The sequence below is a fragment of the Uloborus diversus genome, chromosome 6 (assembly GCF_026930045.1).
Source record: "Uloborus diversus isolate 005 chromosome 6, Udiv.v.3.1, whole genome shotgun sequence".
NCBI lineage: Eukaryota > Metazoa > Arthropoda > Arachnida > Araneae > Uloboridae > Uloborus > Uloborus diversus.
Genome location: NC_072736.1, coordinates 66,127,239 through 66,143,127, shown reverse-complemented (window position 1 = coordinate 66,143,127; position 15,889 = coordinate 66,127,239). Strand labels below are relative to the sequence as shown.

Here is a 15,889-nt window from a genome sequence, read left to right as displayed (position 1 = left end):
AATCATTAGTTGAAGAATTTACACGCAGAAAAGAGCTTAAAAGCAATTTATTATTTCATTTTTCCTTACTAATATCAAATTGCAAAGAAAATTATTTTAAGTAGTCAATTAGACGGAAAGTTGAGGCATGCAAACACTTGTGATGTTATTTACTAATGTTTTTTTTTCTTTTTTAACTACGTTGGTTACCTTGAGCTTCTTCAAAGAAATATATTTGTGCTGCATGAAGTTGGGTTGATTACTCAGAACACTTCCATCGAAGTAAGTACTACATAGTACTTACTTTTTGGGCTAAGTTTCCATACCCCTCCCCCCCCCCCCCCCAAAAAAGATATCGGTTTACCAAAAATGAAACTTAAACTAAAGGTAAGAAATATTTCTTTTTCGATTTAAAAATTTACATTTGATTTTTAAAAACTGTTAAGTTATATGATATTGTGTTCTTATTGAAATAGTAACCAAATTAAAATTTTAATTTTATTCTATTGTTTTTTATTTTTGCATATTTTTATTTCAGTACATACAGTTTCGGGAAGCTAATTAGAGATAAATATTTTGTCCACTAAATATGTTACTGCACATTATGTTAAAGCGAATTTATCTAGTCATTTTTCTGTAAGTTACAAACCAACGAAATTTTTTTTTGCGCAATCTAAATTGTTTATTGCTTTTAATTTGCCGTGGTCTTGATATTAGATCTATTCATTTTTTAGATTGATCGATAAAGTTACATAAAAAAGAAAACGTGCATCTGCAATTTATGTAGGTTTGTACGCTATTTTCTCCGAACGGTTAGGAGTTTCTGGTCATTGTAGGCATCAAAAAATGTAAATTTTTTCAAAACACTCATGTATCCCTGTGCTATCTCTATACAGCTGTAATTAATGGAGATATTAATTAAAAAGTCAATATAAAAACGTTTTGGGAGTCGGCATGTTTTTAAAATTAATTTATTATTTTTTTACTATCTTTTTTTTTTTTATTTTGCTTCGACTCCTTTATCCCAAAAATGAGCCAGACTCCAGCTCAATAATTTTGATTACTATTCCATAGCCCTGCAACTTAAGTGGGTAATCCGCTCTTTCTATTGGAATCAAATTTTTAAATAGTATCTCAATTTCTTTACTACAAAATTTGCGTAAATATTCTAGTTGCCTTTTTAATTGAGATTTCCGACAGTTTAAGTCCTACAGCTATGAGACACGCTAAATGGGAACATACACTCCTTAAATTAAGGAGAAAATTGCATTTTTAACTATTTTTAAACTTTTAAAGAAAAGACTAGTCTTTTAGCAAACTCTAATTAAATCAAGAAGTTGTCATTGGGACAGTTGATATTGCTTAGTGCTTACAATTAGGAGCAATTTCGGCCAGTGTACATCATAAGTCGTACTCTAAGTTTCTAACCAAATATTTTCTAATTCACTAACAATTACTTTTTACTAATTGCTAATGATCATTGATTAGATAGTTAAATTTCGTACAAGAAATGTCAGTTTTTCAAATGCTCATTTATCCCTGTGCTGTCTTTATAGAGCTGTAATTAATGAAGATTTTTCTTAAAAACACAATACAAAAACGTTTTTGGAGTTGGCATGTAGTTCTTGCGGATGGGGCAAAGTGAAATACTTCGTTTCATCTACTCATTCAATATTTTATAAAATTACCTACATATTCATCTGTTAATTATTTCATTTACATTAATTCATTTAATAATTGCCTTATTTATTCATTCATTCACTTATTTTCGAATGAATTCACTATTTCATCCATTCATTTAACTTTTTTTCATACATTAACTTATTTATTTATTCATGTATTCATTTATTGTTTCATTTCCTTTAATTTTTTTTTCATTCATTCTTTTATTTACTCATTTATTTAACCAAAAATATTTTCATCAATCGAATAGAAAATATTTTTATTAGAAGAAAATTTTATTTTTCATTTTGTCCCATGAAAAAAAGAAGTGAAAAATTTACACCTTTGTTTGAGGGTACAAATTAACTGCCAAAAATAAAAAAACTATGCTTCAATGCAAGTTTTATCATAAAACCATGGGTGCAAGACCTTCCGTTCCAGGACGGATTTCCGTCTTGGACAAAATTTCCGAGACGGAGATCGTGACGGAAAAAAATTCGATGAGTCCTTCAGTTTTGACTTTAAAAAAGAAAAAGTGTTTCAAAAATATGCTTCAATAACTGGACCTTTGCATAACTACGAATTTACATCAACATTCTCTCGATTTTCCGCCATGGGCTTGTTTTGTTTGCAACGTGCTTTTGGAAGAGTGGCTTTTAAACTCGCGCCGTTTGACTTTTTTTTTTAAGTAGCTCTGTTATTTCTAGAGCCCGATTAAGATATCAGGGGGTCCTAGGCTATATGCTTTTTCAGGGCCCCTGTGTAGTCAACCCTTACAATTTTACCCGTTTGCGAAAACAGTTTTAGCTATTAGTTTAAAAAAAATAGCCATTTGGGGGCCCCTAAGGAGTGGGGGCCCTAGACCACGGTCTAGTTGGCCTATTCAGTAATCAGGCCTTGGTTATTTCCAACTCACTGCATTGCCGACCGAGGAGTTGCTCGCTAATTTTTCGAATTGACCACCTTTTGTCTCTATTTTTCACTTGCTATTTTAGATTATTGTTTCGTTTTTTTTCTCATTTGCGGTTATTTTTTTTTTTGCAAATTTTACACGCATAAATGAAAATTATGTGCGCTCTTAAATTGTCTTGGAGTTGAATCTGGATCACCGGTTGAGAGTGATTGATGACGGGATAAAATGTTTACGCCAGATCAAAGGGCGTCCACATACCATCAGGTAAAACGGGAACTGTCGGGTATTTTGGAAATTTCAATAAAAATGGGAATTCTGGAAAGAATCGGAGGCAAATTTCAAGCTGGTTTGAAACACCGATTGGCAACTGTTCCTGTATTTTTGACATGTTTCTGGTAAAATGTTCCAAGACTTGAGGAATTACTACGTTCCAATGACTATCAATCTAACACTCGCTAGAATGGAAATATGGGTGGGGGGGGGGGGGGAGAAAGGACACGAAAAAAAAATAACAGCAGCACGAGTTTGCGAAAAAACGCTGCTCTTGCAAAGAGGGTAAGTCCGCAAATTCCCACGATACTGAAGTCTAAAAACATTTATATTTTGGAGAATCTAAAAGGGGAGGGGGGGGGGCTACTCAAGGGCCCCAGAATAAAAAGTCGAAAAACTTAATTGTAAGCTATTTTTGAAGCTAGGAGTGGTTCCAGATTTCTCCTCTGCAAACTCTAAAAAAAAAAAAAAGGTCAAAAATGTTTAGGGTGTCTTTATTGATGTAATGTGGGGAGGGTGAGGTTTAAAAAAAAATGGAAACTGGAGTCTAAAAAAACTAATTTAGGTAATCTTTGGTGAATTTATGAGAGATGGTTTCGGTGTTCTAACTTGAAAATGTTTTGTAGCTGATGTGTTGATAACTATTTGAGGCTATACTTAAATGATTTAAGACAAAGGGTATTTGAGATCCTCTCCCGACAAATGTTTGTAATTGAACTTTTATAGGCTGTCTTTGGCAATGTCAAGAAGGGGGGGGGGGGGAGTGCCTCTCTTTAGGCGAAATTCCGATACTGGAGTCTTAAAAGCGCAACTTTAGACCATCTTTAATGAACATAAGGGCCGTTTCCATGGACACTTTCGACCCCGGAAAAAACCTGCTTTTCACCGCATTCCGGTTATTTGCGGGGTTTATGTGGAATCTTTCTACTCCTGCTAGCTTCTGGAGTGAAAGCGGTGTTTTTACCCAGAATGCATTACGCGAAACAAGTTCGTCTACTAGCCGCTAAGGATGCTGGGTAAAAACAACTTTCTCTGGTATAATGAGAGAACCTCTTTTTACATGGAAATGGAGAATTTTTCAATCGGTTTTTTGTGGAGCCAGAGCGGGGATTTACCGGGTCGTAAAAGGCGTTATAGAGGCAGAGGGTGGGGTTCGGGGTCCCCATCCCCCTTCAAAGCTGAAGTATTCAGACCTCTGCTTTAGGTAATCTTTGGGGGCCTTAAAAATAGGGAATTCGAAGGCTTTCTCAATAAATTTTAGAGATTGAATTCTTAAAACTTTGGCTATGAAAAAGGAAAACCGCAAATTTAAATCAAATTTACTGAACTTAGGGGAAAGAGTTCGGGGGTGGGGGTCCTCTCTCTCTCAAAAATTTCTCCAAGCTGAAGTATTGAAATACTATTTTGGCTATTTTTGAGTGAGATAAGAGTTAGGGAACTCAGGGGTCTTTCTCAAAACATTTTCGAAATTGAAGCCTTAAAACTTCGGGTTGTCTTTGGCGATGTGGGAATGGGAGTTGCTCTTTCAATAGAAAAATAAATCTTAAACAAACTTAAAACTGCCTTTAGTGCACCTACTTCACACAAGGAGAGAGGAGTATTCCGCCGCCCAGCCCGAAATATTTTCGTTTTTGAAGTTTTAAGAACTCTTGTTTTGGGCTATCATTGGATGACTTAAGTGGGAAGGGAGTCAAAAGCTTCTGTCAAAAAGTTTTCGAAATTAAAGTATTAAAACTTTTAGGCGTTCATAAGTCATGTATATAGGTAAAAGGGGTACTGTACCTTGAAAAAAAATTTAGAAACTGAAGCCTTAAAAGCTCAAATTAAGGACGTTTGTGGTGAACTTAGAGAAAGGGGATCGAGAGATCCCTTCCAATTATTTTTTGATGCTGAACTATATAAAACGCTTCTGTAGGCTGTATTTGAGTGCCTTTTGAGGGATATGATTCGGGAGCTCTCCATGGGGTAAAGAATCAGTTCCGCTATTGTTTTTTTTTTTAATTAATGAATATTGAATAGTGTTCCTCGTTTAAAAAATACATCTACTTCCCTGAAGCTTTTTCATATTGCTTATTTTACCAACTGCTATATTATAAAAGAATTCTTTTATAAATGAAGACTGAGGGAATGGTGCCAGTTACCATAATCGCCCTTACCCTTCCCCCACCGTTCCTTCTTTTTTAGTTTGTTCACGCTATCTTGGGTAGACTTTCCGATGAGAACTGTTATTATGTTGCTGAATAACTGATTTATGTTGCAAAATTGAAAATCTTATTCCCAAGCGATTTTATTGCTGCAATAAAAATGTTTACGATCGGCAAAAAACAAATAGCGGGGAGCCCTGAACGTTTTTACCCCTAACATCATCCAGCATCGTCTAAAATTGCGTTTTTGGAACTTCAATTTCGAAATATTGCCGAAGGAGATTTCTTGAACTTAATCCCTTCAAACGCATTCAAAAAGTGTATAAACGTTATGAAAGATGGCGTTCATTTTTAAAGCTTCAATTTCGGAGAAAAATTTCTGGGGGAGAGCCCCAGACCCCCCGTCATTGGCGGGTTTTAGATTTTTGGAACTACAGTATCAAATGCTTAAATATTACAATTTAAACTGGGTCCATGTTGTTAGAAAAGACAGTCTTAAAATTGAGATTAAACACAGATTCCAAAACTGCCATTGTTAAAATCTACAACAACAACACTTATACTCACAACTTTTTCCTTAAGCACGCATGTGAGGAGGGGGGGGGGGGGGTCAAAATATTTCCGTCTTGAACACATCACCAAACTTGCACCCATGCATAAAACATAGGGCTTACTCAGGGGCGTGCACAGAAATTTTGGGGCCCGTCACAAATGACTTTTCTGGGCCCCCCTCCATACTGTTTGCCCCTATATTTCACCTCTAATTTTTAAAATATTGGGCCCTTTTCAGGCTTGGGTCAACAGGTGTCCCTTCTCTCCCCCCCCCCCCGTGCATGCCCTAGTCTTACTTTATGTACCGTAATTTTCAGAACAAATTTTGAATTTGTTCATTTTGAAAACAGCAAGTTAGCAACATAACTAATTAAAACGTAAAAACCGTTGATTTGACATCTAAATTTAATGCCCCTTCTCGCACAAAACTCTTCCAAAGTTGCTTTACATAACTGGTGCATAGTACCGTATAAACAACAGGGGCGTGCTCAGAAATTTTGGAGCCCGTTACAATTAACTTCTACGGGTTCCCTCCATATTTTTTACCCCAACGCCATTACATATACACCCCTCATTTCAAAAATTTCGGGCCTCCTTCAGGCTTGGGCCCGAGCCAACAGGTGTCTCCTCTCCCCCCTCCCCCAATAAACAATAGAATAATTAATAGTGACGCAACGGTAAAGTTTCATAATTAAAAAGAAAATGTTTCGCATTTTAAGTTTACATAATGTAGACTGCATATAGACTGTTAATGTAGACTGCAAAAACCAACCATTAAACACAACATTATAAATGTGTAAAAGTAGTATATTATGTAAAACTTTGATTTTATCCAATGCTGTTTTTTATTTTATTGTATTTTTTTAGTTATGTCGCTTCTGTAGGGATAAGGAGGAGTACACAACATTAAAAATTTGCACCGATGCACGATTTTTCCTTACATGTTTTTTTTCTCTTTTAGATGATTGATATTTATTGCATCTATTCATGAAAAATATAAGTAACAGATCTTGAAACAAACCATGAATACATCGAAAATTATCACTGTAGGCAGCAAATCTTATCGCCCTCTGCACGATGAGAACTTGACACCGGAAGATATCAAGAAAGCTCAAGTAGAATTAAATGAAACGGATTCTAGAAGAGAAAAAGCACTGAAAGAAGTGAAAGAAAAACTTAAGGGTAAATATTTCTAATGTAAATATTTCTAATTCTAATACATGTTCTGATTCGCGTAATATCTCTGTCGCACTGTAAAAAAAAAAAAAAAATCTTTAGGAAACTGGTGTTTTGTAGAATTTTATAGTTATTGATACAGCTACTCGAGCATTGAGAAGAGATAAAATGGAGGGAGTAAAGATTTTAATTCGCACGAAGCAAAAATACCAAGTCACGCTATAGATATTAAAGCAAAGCATTGGAAGAAATCAGATTTCTTTCGCTATTTCACGCAAAATGTCTCGACCATTCGTCGTTGATGCGTCACGTGATTTGGGGACATTGCCCAAGATCTTGCTCAGTCAATGACTGAACTTGCTCCCTCCATTTAATAATTCCTGCTCTAAGTTCTCAAGTAATATTTTGGGGCCGTGGTAGCCTGATCGGTAAGGCATTGGACTCGGGACCGGAGGGCCTCGGGTTCGATCCGCGCTGGTCGAAGACCCACCGTCGTCATTAATGGGGACTGGGCGACGTTAAATATGCTCGTGGTCTCAATGTCCTCCAAGTGAAACGATACCTCTGGGGGTGCTAGTACTAGGTAGCTATTAGCTCCTGGACTAGTTCAAAATTCTCACTAACTGTTCGATCCGGTGATGGTGCTGCCATCTATCGGTATATAAAATAATGGAGGCAAGGCACTTAGTATGCAGTCCTCGACATAAATACAGTTGAAGTCAGTTGTGACTCTGAATCGAATCGAATCGAATCGAAGTAATATTTCAACGTTAGTTGAGCAGAAGCTGTATCGGTTACTAAAAAATTTCATGGTATCCCAGTCTCCTAGAGATTTTCTTGTATTACTGCAGTTATACACTGGTGTGCAAAAATTAAGGACGAAGTCGAAAAATTAGCATATCAGGTGAACGAAGAGGCAGAGCGGACAGAAAGACCAATCAGGAGATTAAGTAAGGTGATGTACGGTAGCACATGCGCAGATATGCTGACAGACTTAATGGGGGAGTGTCTGAGTAGTATAATGCATATTGTCGGTGTAAGATCAGTATTTCTGACAAAGAGATTGCACGCCGTGTAGCAGTTAAAATCACACCGAGTTGCTGCCTCAGCGAGAAATGGCAAATAATCAATCTGTTAGACGACATCAAGATGCTTTTACCCGAGGTCGAATCATTGGGAAGTTAGAGGAAGGCCGCAGTGTGACAAGTGTGGCTGCAGAGTTCGGAATTGCTCACAGCATCGTTTCACGACTTTGGAGGCAATTTCAAACTACAGGAACAGCTATCCGGGGGTTCAGTAGTGGTCGTCCACGAGGAACCACACCCGCAGATGACCGGTATATTGTCTTACAGGACAGAAGAAACAGGCGGCAGACAGCGGGAGAAATCGCTAGACACACGACACAGGCGATTGGACGACCGATATCGCGTTTTACCGTGGCTAGAAGACTGCACGGTGGTGGTCTGTTTGCATGACGCCCTATACGGTGTGTACCTCTAACGCCTGCTCATCGGAGAAGGCGTTCTCTGTGGTGCCGGGAACACCGGAATCGGGGAGACAATGAATGGGGACGAGTACTCTTTACAGATGAGAGCAGATTCAGTCTGAGTAGCGATTCTCATCGCATACTCCTCTGGAGAGAGCGGGGAAGCCGCAATCATCCCTAGAACATCATTGAAAGGGACAGGTATGGAGGTCGCGATGTTCTCGTTTGGGGAGGCATCATGCTTGGTAGTCGTACAGACCTTCACATCTTCGACGCAGGTTCAGTCAACGGGACCCGTTATTGTAACGAGATTCTTCCATATGTGCGTTTTTTAGAGGCGCTATGGGTACGCAGTTCCTTTTCATGGACGACAATGCACCATGTCATCGCACAGTAGCTGCCGAACAGCTCTTAGAGAGTGAGGATATTGAACCTATGGATTGGCCGGAACGATCTCCGGATCTCAATCCCATCGAGCATGTATGGAATTTTCTAGGCAGACGCTTGGCAGCTCGTACCTTAACACCAGTAACGATTCGGGATCTTCGATTGGCGCAGCAAGACGAATGGGCAGCAATGCCTCAACAATTCATGGACACCCTCATTCTCAGCATGGGCAGACGCTGTGAAACCTGCCTAGCAGTCGGGGGAGATCATATCCCCTACTAAAGACCGGATGTTTCTTGCTGGACATCCATCACAGAGATGTTTCGGCCTTCAGTCGCATTGCGCTCCATGCTACTTTTTCAATAAAGCTTCTTTTTATCCCTCTGATTTCACTTTCAGTAAGTGTTGCTTACATTACACATGTCCTTACATATTGGGGATCTTGCGGTATTAAATGTGTTGATTTGGAAAGCTTTTGTACAAAGTTATATTGAAAAAACCGTCTCTTCCTTAATTTTTGCACACCAGTGTATTTTGTTTTTCAATGCAGTTGTACAGTGATGCAAACATACTAGGAAACGAGGAGCAATTACGAAATAATCTCCAAATGTTTTTCCATTAAATGGTTTTCAAGTTTCTAATATATGTGATTCATAGAATCTTATTGAAATTTCCTGAACTTAATTATGTTATTTTGTAAATAAGATGCTTTGTCAAAAATAAAAGCACTTGAAAACATTTGTTATGGAAGTGAAGTCGATCACTGGATCAGAGAAAACACAAGAAAGGTCAAAAGAAAAACAAAAAATAGGAGAGAAAGAAATAACGAGTTTTAATTTTCGAATAATTTTTTAGGGGCCGAAAGACCTTTCACCTTCGAAATTTTCGTTTTTTTTCAAAATTTCTGGAAAAAATACATGTTATGCGTGATTTAATTCTAAACAGTTTTATACCTTATTAGCAAAAATACCCGGCGTTGCCTGGGTCTTTAATAATTATGAGAAGCAATATTTTAAACCAAATAATCCCGGTTTAAACGGAAGAAACCTGGTTTACACAGGTTAAAAAAAGATTTTATTTTTTGAAACCTGACCTGTTTGAATAGCTTTGTTATTGGTACAGTTGCATTTGTTCTTAATTCCTCTTTTAGCTTTTACAAAAAGCCTTCTTTTTCTGCTTTCTTCACGTCAGACTCATGATTATGAAAAACGTTTATGGCTGAAGAATTTCGTTTCTTGTAAGCATGATCTTGGTTTGCAATGTAGTTGTTTCGCGTCCCATAAGTTTTATTCTTTTTCTGCAACTGTGACAATAAAAATAATTTGAAGTTGAAGAAGCCTTTGACTTTTTGGTCAACCAAAAAAGAAACTTCGTGCAAGTTTTTAAGCGAAATTGAAAAGGCGAAGAAATCCTATGCTTTTTTTTTTTTTTTTGAAGATTGATGCAATGCGGAAAATAAAATGGTGGTGCGCTATTGAAATAGTAAAAGTTTGTGAAACTAGATTGGCATTCCATTCTGAGTTTTCCTGCTGTTTCTGGCCCCTCGAAAGCCATGCGGGAATTATACCTGACACCTACAGCCACATTGTAAACATGTTGGAAGGCTCCTTCGGTTCTTTTAGAAGTCGAAACGGGAAATGGAAAAGGGGAAACCACCTACCATCGCGTGCTGAGGTACCTGCGCCTACTGAGACAACTGCTTGATAGAGGGCATCTGAAATAAAGACAAATAAAAATAATATTAATATACAGAAGAGTGTGTACTGCACAGGGCAAGTTGTTATGTAAAAAGACATTATCGTTTTTCAATGATGCAGAAAAGTTTCGCAAAAATCTAAATGGAGACACACTCCACTTTTTTTTATATTGAAGTTAGTTGTTTCAGCATTTCTATTATTTCTAATTATTTAATTTATATTATTTCTAACTATTTTATTCCTATTAGTTGTACAAGTTGGTACACGTTGGTTTGGAGCCCGGGAAAGAGGTGCTCTTCAAAGCGCTTTTTATTTGTTAATACATATCACGGTTATGCATTTTTCTATCTAGTTCTTTTTTCTTTTTTTTTGGGGGGGGGGCGGAATTGTGTTCTAATTACTAGAATTCTCTTTATTAGAATTCTATTTTCTACTGGAGGGAGAGGGAGATTTTTATTATGTTCAAAACGGTACTCGTAACGCGTTTTTTAAATTTGGTTCTTTCTAATAGACGATTTAAATCTTTGCGAATCACGTAAAATTGCGAATCTTCGTAGGTCGGTGAGCGGCAGCGAACAGGGGGCGCAAACCACTAGTTTATATATATATATATATATATATATATATATATATATATATATATTTTTTGTATTCATTCAATGAATAAGTAAAGTAGAAACAACTTGCACGCACGATAATTCGCATGTCTGGGCGTTGATCCCATTTCAACTGAAATAAAGATAATGAAGTTAAATACAGTTGTAAAATATTTTGCTCCCGTTAAATTGCAGTCATCTCTCCATAACTCGAAGTCTTATAAGGACCATTTTATGTGAAGAAACGGGACATTTTGAGTTGTTTTGTCAGAAAATTTTGTTTCATAAATACAAATAACGCAAGTTATAAATTTTATTTGTGATAGCAACAGTAAGGATTTCTCACAAGAACTATGTACATCAAAAGTTAGTCAGTTTGAAAAAAAGAACTGAACGACATGCAATAAAATGCTCGAGATGGAACGGGACTCATACAAGTCCCATTCCATCACGGGCATTTTATTGCGTATTCATCAATTATTTTATTTAAAAATGGTAAGTTCTACGGAATGTTCTACGGAATTCTTATGACAAATCCTTACTGTTGCTTTCAAAAATAAATTCTACCTTGTTTTATTTGCATTTATAAAACAAAATATACTGAAAAATGTCCCGTTCCACCAAAAGGAACTATAACTGAAATATTCTTTTATCACCAAGTTTTATTTGGGCCCCAAACTCTTGAGGTGGCTGTGGGAATTTCCCATATCTCGAACTTTTTTTTTATGTGCAACCTAGAATTTGAACATAATGTGTAACTTATAAAACCGGAATAATTTATATTATATTTAAACTTCAAAAGCTAAAAAAACATTTGAGAAATTTAAAAATTCGCTTTTTTTTTTCACAGGTGATGTCAGTTATGAGTATAGAACTGATGATGATTTCATTATCGCTTTCCTTCGCACAAGAAAATTCAATTGTGAGAAAACTGTTAAGATGATTAAGAACTATGCGAAATTCAGAGAAGAAATACCAAGTTTCTTTCCAAAACCAAGTATGTTTGAGGAGGAATTGCGAACCAACATAATAAGCTTTCTCCCACACCGTGATCATCAAGGGAGAGCTATCCATGCTGCCAAAATAGGTATATATTGATTCTGTTTTATGTATAGTGTCCAAATTTTGATGCAATATTGTATTAAACTTAATCTTCCAATACATGATTAATATTTATTATTTACATAAACTTAAACTCATCATTGAAAACGAGAGCGATTTAATCCTTATTATTTATCCTTAGAGATTAGTCAATGATAATGTTTTTAGCCGACAGAGTAGTGTAGTGATTAGACACTGGTCTCTTACGCCCAAAGTCGCAGGTTCTGACTTGGCTCCAGTGCTTCAAAGCACACCAACTACTTGTTTACTGTCAACTAAAGTTTTCCCAAGATTTTGCTGTATTGCAAAATGTAGCTGCAGTTACGATGACAATTTAAAAAAATCTTTACTCAGCATGGAACAGAAGAACCAATTATTCAGGGCTTCGAACCGTATTTTTTTTTGGTTCCAGTTCAGCTAAAGATATATCGACTCAGTTCCGGTTTTCGTTCCGCCAAAAATAACGGTTTTTGGTTGAGTTTCGAATGAATAACTTTATTTTGTACATTCTTCTTTGTACTAAATATATAATTTCATCATAAACGGAGCAATGTACATGTAATAATGATAATTATGTAGTTGTGGTTAAATTAGAAAATCATAAAAAGGTGGTTGCAGTAACAAAATGACTGAATACATATCAAACCGAAAAAAAAAGGTTTTTTTTTTTCGGTTCAGTTCTGGTTTTCGTTCCAACTAAAATAACTGTTTTATCCGGTTGTCGGTTCAGTTTCGGTTTGAAGTTCTGCTAATAACATCGGGGGGTTAAAAATTCATCCAGATGAACTTTGTATTAAAATGCTGATATTACTGGGGAAAAAAAAAAAAACTTTTCTCTCATCTTTTTTTAAATTGAGAATCACAGGCTTCGTAGCTGAGGGTCTACTTAATATAAATTATGGTTACGTAAATAAACAGTTCCCGTGATAACGCTAGCACCGGCTATGTGCAGCTCAGGACTCAGCTCCGTTTGAGCTAGTATTATCGGTGGTATTGCCTAGACTGAGTAGTTAAGATATTTTTATTTTTTTACAGGTTTGTGGAATCCCGACGAGCTGTCTGTTTACGACCTGGTAGGCGTTTCAGATACTTTGACTGAATATGTTCTTCGCAATTCTGTGACGCAGATCAATGGTGTGATTGGCATTTGGGACGCAAGCGGATTATCTTTTAAACAATTCTTACAACTAAGTTCACCGAAACTCGCACGGGCATTTACTAAGATGGTCCAAGTTAGTATTCTGTTTTTTTTTAGCTATAACTGCGTAACTGGGGTGTAATCACGTAAAGCAAATATATTTTTGCGAGGATACTACCATTTCCTATTGCCCATAAGCCCACGAAAAGGAAGGCAGTTTCTTTTTAAGCACTTTTATTATAGTTGGTCTGATTGTCACGGAAAAATCTGAGGCCTGCTTTTGCTTATATCTCAACATGACTTAGAGACTTCGGGATTTTACTAAATGATTTGCTTAATCTTAAGGTACAACTTAACGCTGAAAAATTGAAATTCTAAAATAAAATAATTATTTCGGTTAAGATAGAAAACAGCAAGTTTCATGTAATTTCTCCATTGAATGTGAATAAAACCCATTGTTACAAGTTTTGTTGCCTTGCAACATCAATGTTAATAGTAATCATTATAAAAATTTTGAATCAATTATGCATCTCTACGCCAACTGCACTTCATGTATACGAGTGTTTCCACAAATGTAAACCTAGCATTAATTTCATCAATTCCAGTGAACTATTACAACCGCCATCAGAAGATGTTTTTCCCATTACAAAACCAAATATCCTTCCTCCTCAAATTAAATTTATTCCTGAATCTGCAGGACTGTCTATAACACAACAATCTCTACTTGACGCTGTAAATGGACAATTTTCAAACATTTTTTTATCTTGATGAAGAATCTAGTGAAGGAGAGGAAGAGGAAGAACAATAGGAGGCTGTACCAGAAGAAGAGGAGGAGGAAGAAGAAGAGACGGCAGATGTGAGTAAACGCACCACAGTCAAGCGCTACAACTCCAGAATGGATGTTCATACTTTTTGCAGAAGAGCTGCTTTTGACCGTTCGTCACACTGAACGGATTTTGCAAAAATATGGAACCACAAAATCTTTGACACCGCCATATTCTTCTTAAGCAAATTGCATTGTTGAACGAGCTTTACTTTTATCAATCTTGAAAAAAATGACTGACAAACATCCAGAAAAATGGAAAGAATTTCTGTCCAACGCATTACTAGCTGTTAACACCACAAAGCAAAGTTTTACGAAAATGTCTGTGTTTCACTCTCTTCGTGGATATGAACTTCGTCTTCCACGCGAACTTCACATCACAAACTTTTTTGACGACACAACACGCGAAGATAAATTTGATCTTCTGACCCTAGCCGGGGCCGAATCTACAAGTAATGTGTACGAAACGCATTTGGCAAATACACACAAATTTGATCTCCGTCGTCGTCCGGATTCCTTTAAGCCGGGAGATCTGGTTTTACACGACTGACCGAAACAAGGAGATCATAAACTCTCTCCAATTTTTAAGGGACCGTTTCAAATTGTTCGTCCAGTCGGGGCCGTATGCTACGAGATCAAAAACATCAATCTGCAAAATATTGTTCATGTGCAACATCTTCACCTCAACTACTCGCGGGACTCTCCACTCATCGAGGAAAACGACAGCTCGGAGGAAGAGGGCAAACCGGAATACTACGACATGTGACGCGATTGTCGCCCGCCAGTAAAATGTAAACAATTTCAGAAATATTTTCAGTTCATTGCTTATTTCTTAAAGTAAATACTGTACATACTAGAGTGTAAGTCGACCCCTCTACTTTTAGGACGAAAATCGGGAGAAAATCGAAAACCCGCGTATAAGTCAAATCTTTACTTTTGGGAACACTTTGCCACAATTTTTGAATATAAACGTAATAAAAAGGAGGCAAATGAAATGTAATAAAACTTTTTATATTAAAAAACTTCCGATTTTTACTCTTTAGCGCATAAAGGGTCCACAATCGCGGTTTTTGTAAAGGGTTCAATTTCGCAGTTACGATTTTTGTTACTTGTTGCTTTTGTTTCGAATTAATATAAATAAAATTTGACACTGTTGCCATATTTCACTATTAAAAAAATGAACATTAATTCGCAAAAATCGGGAAAATTCGCAAATACGGCAATTCTCGAACTATCGCGTAGTTGGTCGTTTACTGTAATTTGTTAGTCGTTATTTACACTCAGACCATTGAATTTATTAAAATAGTTGCATAATATGCAAGTATGTATTTCTTTAGCTTGTTTGTTGACAGGATCGTCTACCTGGACGCTTCAAAGGTGTCTACATCATCAACTGCCATAAGTCATGTATCGCCTTATACAACATATTTTCCTATTTTCTGAAGGAGAAATTTCGCCATAGGGTACGTGCTTCATTGTGTGATTTTTTAACATTATACTTGTATTTTCTTAGCAATGAATCGTAAGGGGTCGTTCGCAAACCGTCAACATTTTCCTGTTATCGGGCAGAGGGACTCAAGATAAAAACGGATTAGTTGCGAACGATCCCTAACGATTCGTCGCATATCCAAGATCTATTGAAATTCGGCTCATTAGATCGCTGATAACTTTTTTAAATTTTAAAGATGTTGATCTGGAATTTTATTATGAGTTGCAGGATCTACTTGCGCTTTGGATTACGAAGGTTATAAATTTTTATTTTTCGCGCATGCGCAGTGAAAAATGAATTGCTTTGAACGTTTATATTTCATTAAATTTTCATACTTTAAATTTCAAATTTTACTATCATGTTTCTCTTGTATGGTGTCAAATATTCTGAAAGTTTAGTAATGTTTGACGGAAAACTCTGCAAATTATGATCCAAAAACCTTCATATAAAATTTGTATTTTTGAAAAAAAAAAAGC

At 36.4% G+C, this 15,889-nt stretch overlaps 1 protein-coding gene across 1 annotated transcript in view; it reads left to right on the top strand.

The window, feature by feature from the left end:
- The first annotated feature begins 240 nt into the window (after positions 1–240).
- LOC129224633 (clavesin-2-like) overlaps positions 241–15,889 on the top strand; it is a 28,264-nt gene continuing 12,615 nt past the window's right edge. The window contains exons 1-5 of the mRNA XM_054859117.1: positions 241–366; positions 6,482–6,702; positions 11,713–11,949; positions 12,999–13,195; positions 15,277–15,387. Of these exons, the coding sequence (XP_054715092.1) occupies positions 6,543–6,702; positions 11,713–11,949; positions 12,999–13,195; positions 15,277–15,387 (705 nt within the window). The 5' untranslated portion in view covers positions 241–366; positions 6,482–6,542. The remainder of the gene's footprint in view (positions 367–6,481; positions 6,703–11,712; positions 11,950–12,998; positions 13,196–15,276; positions 15,388–15,889) is intronic.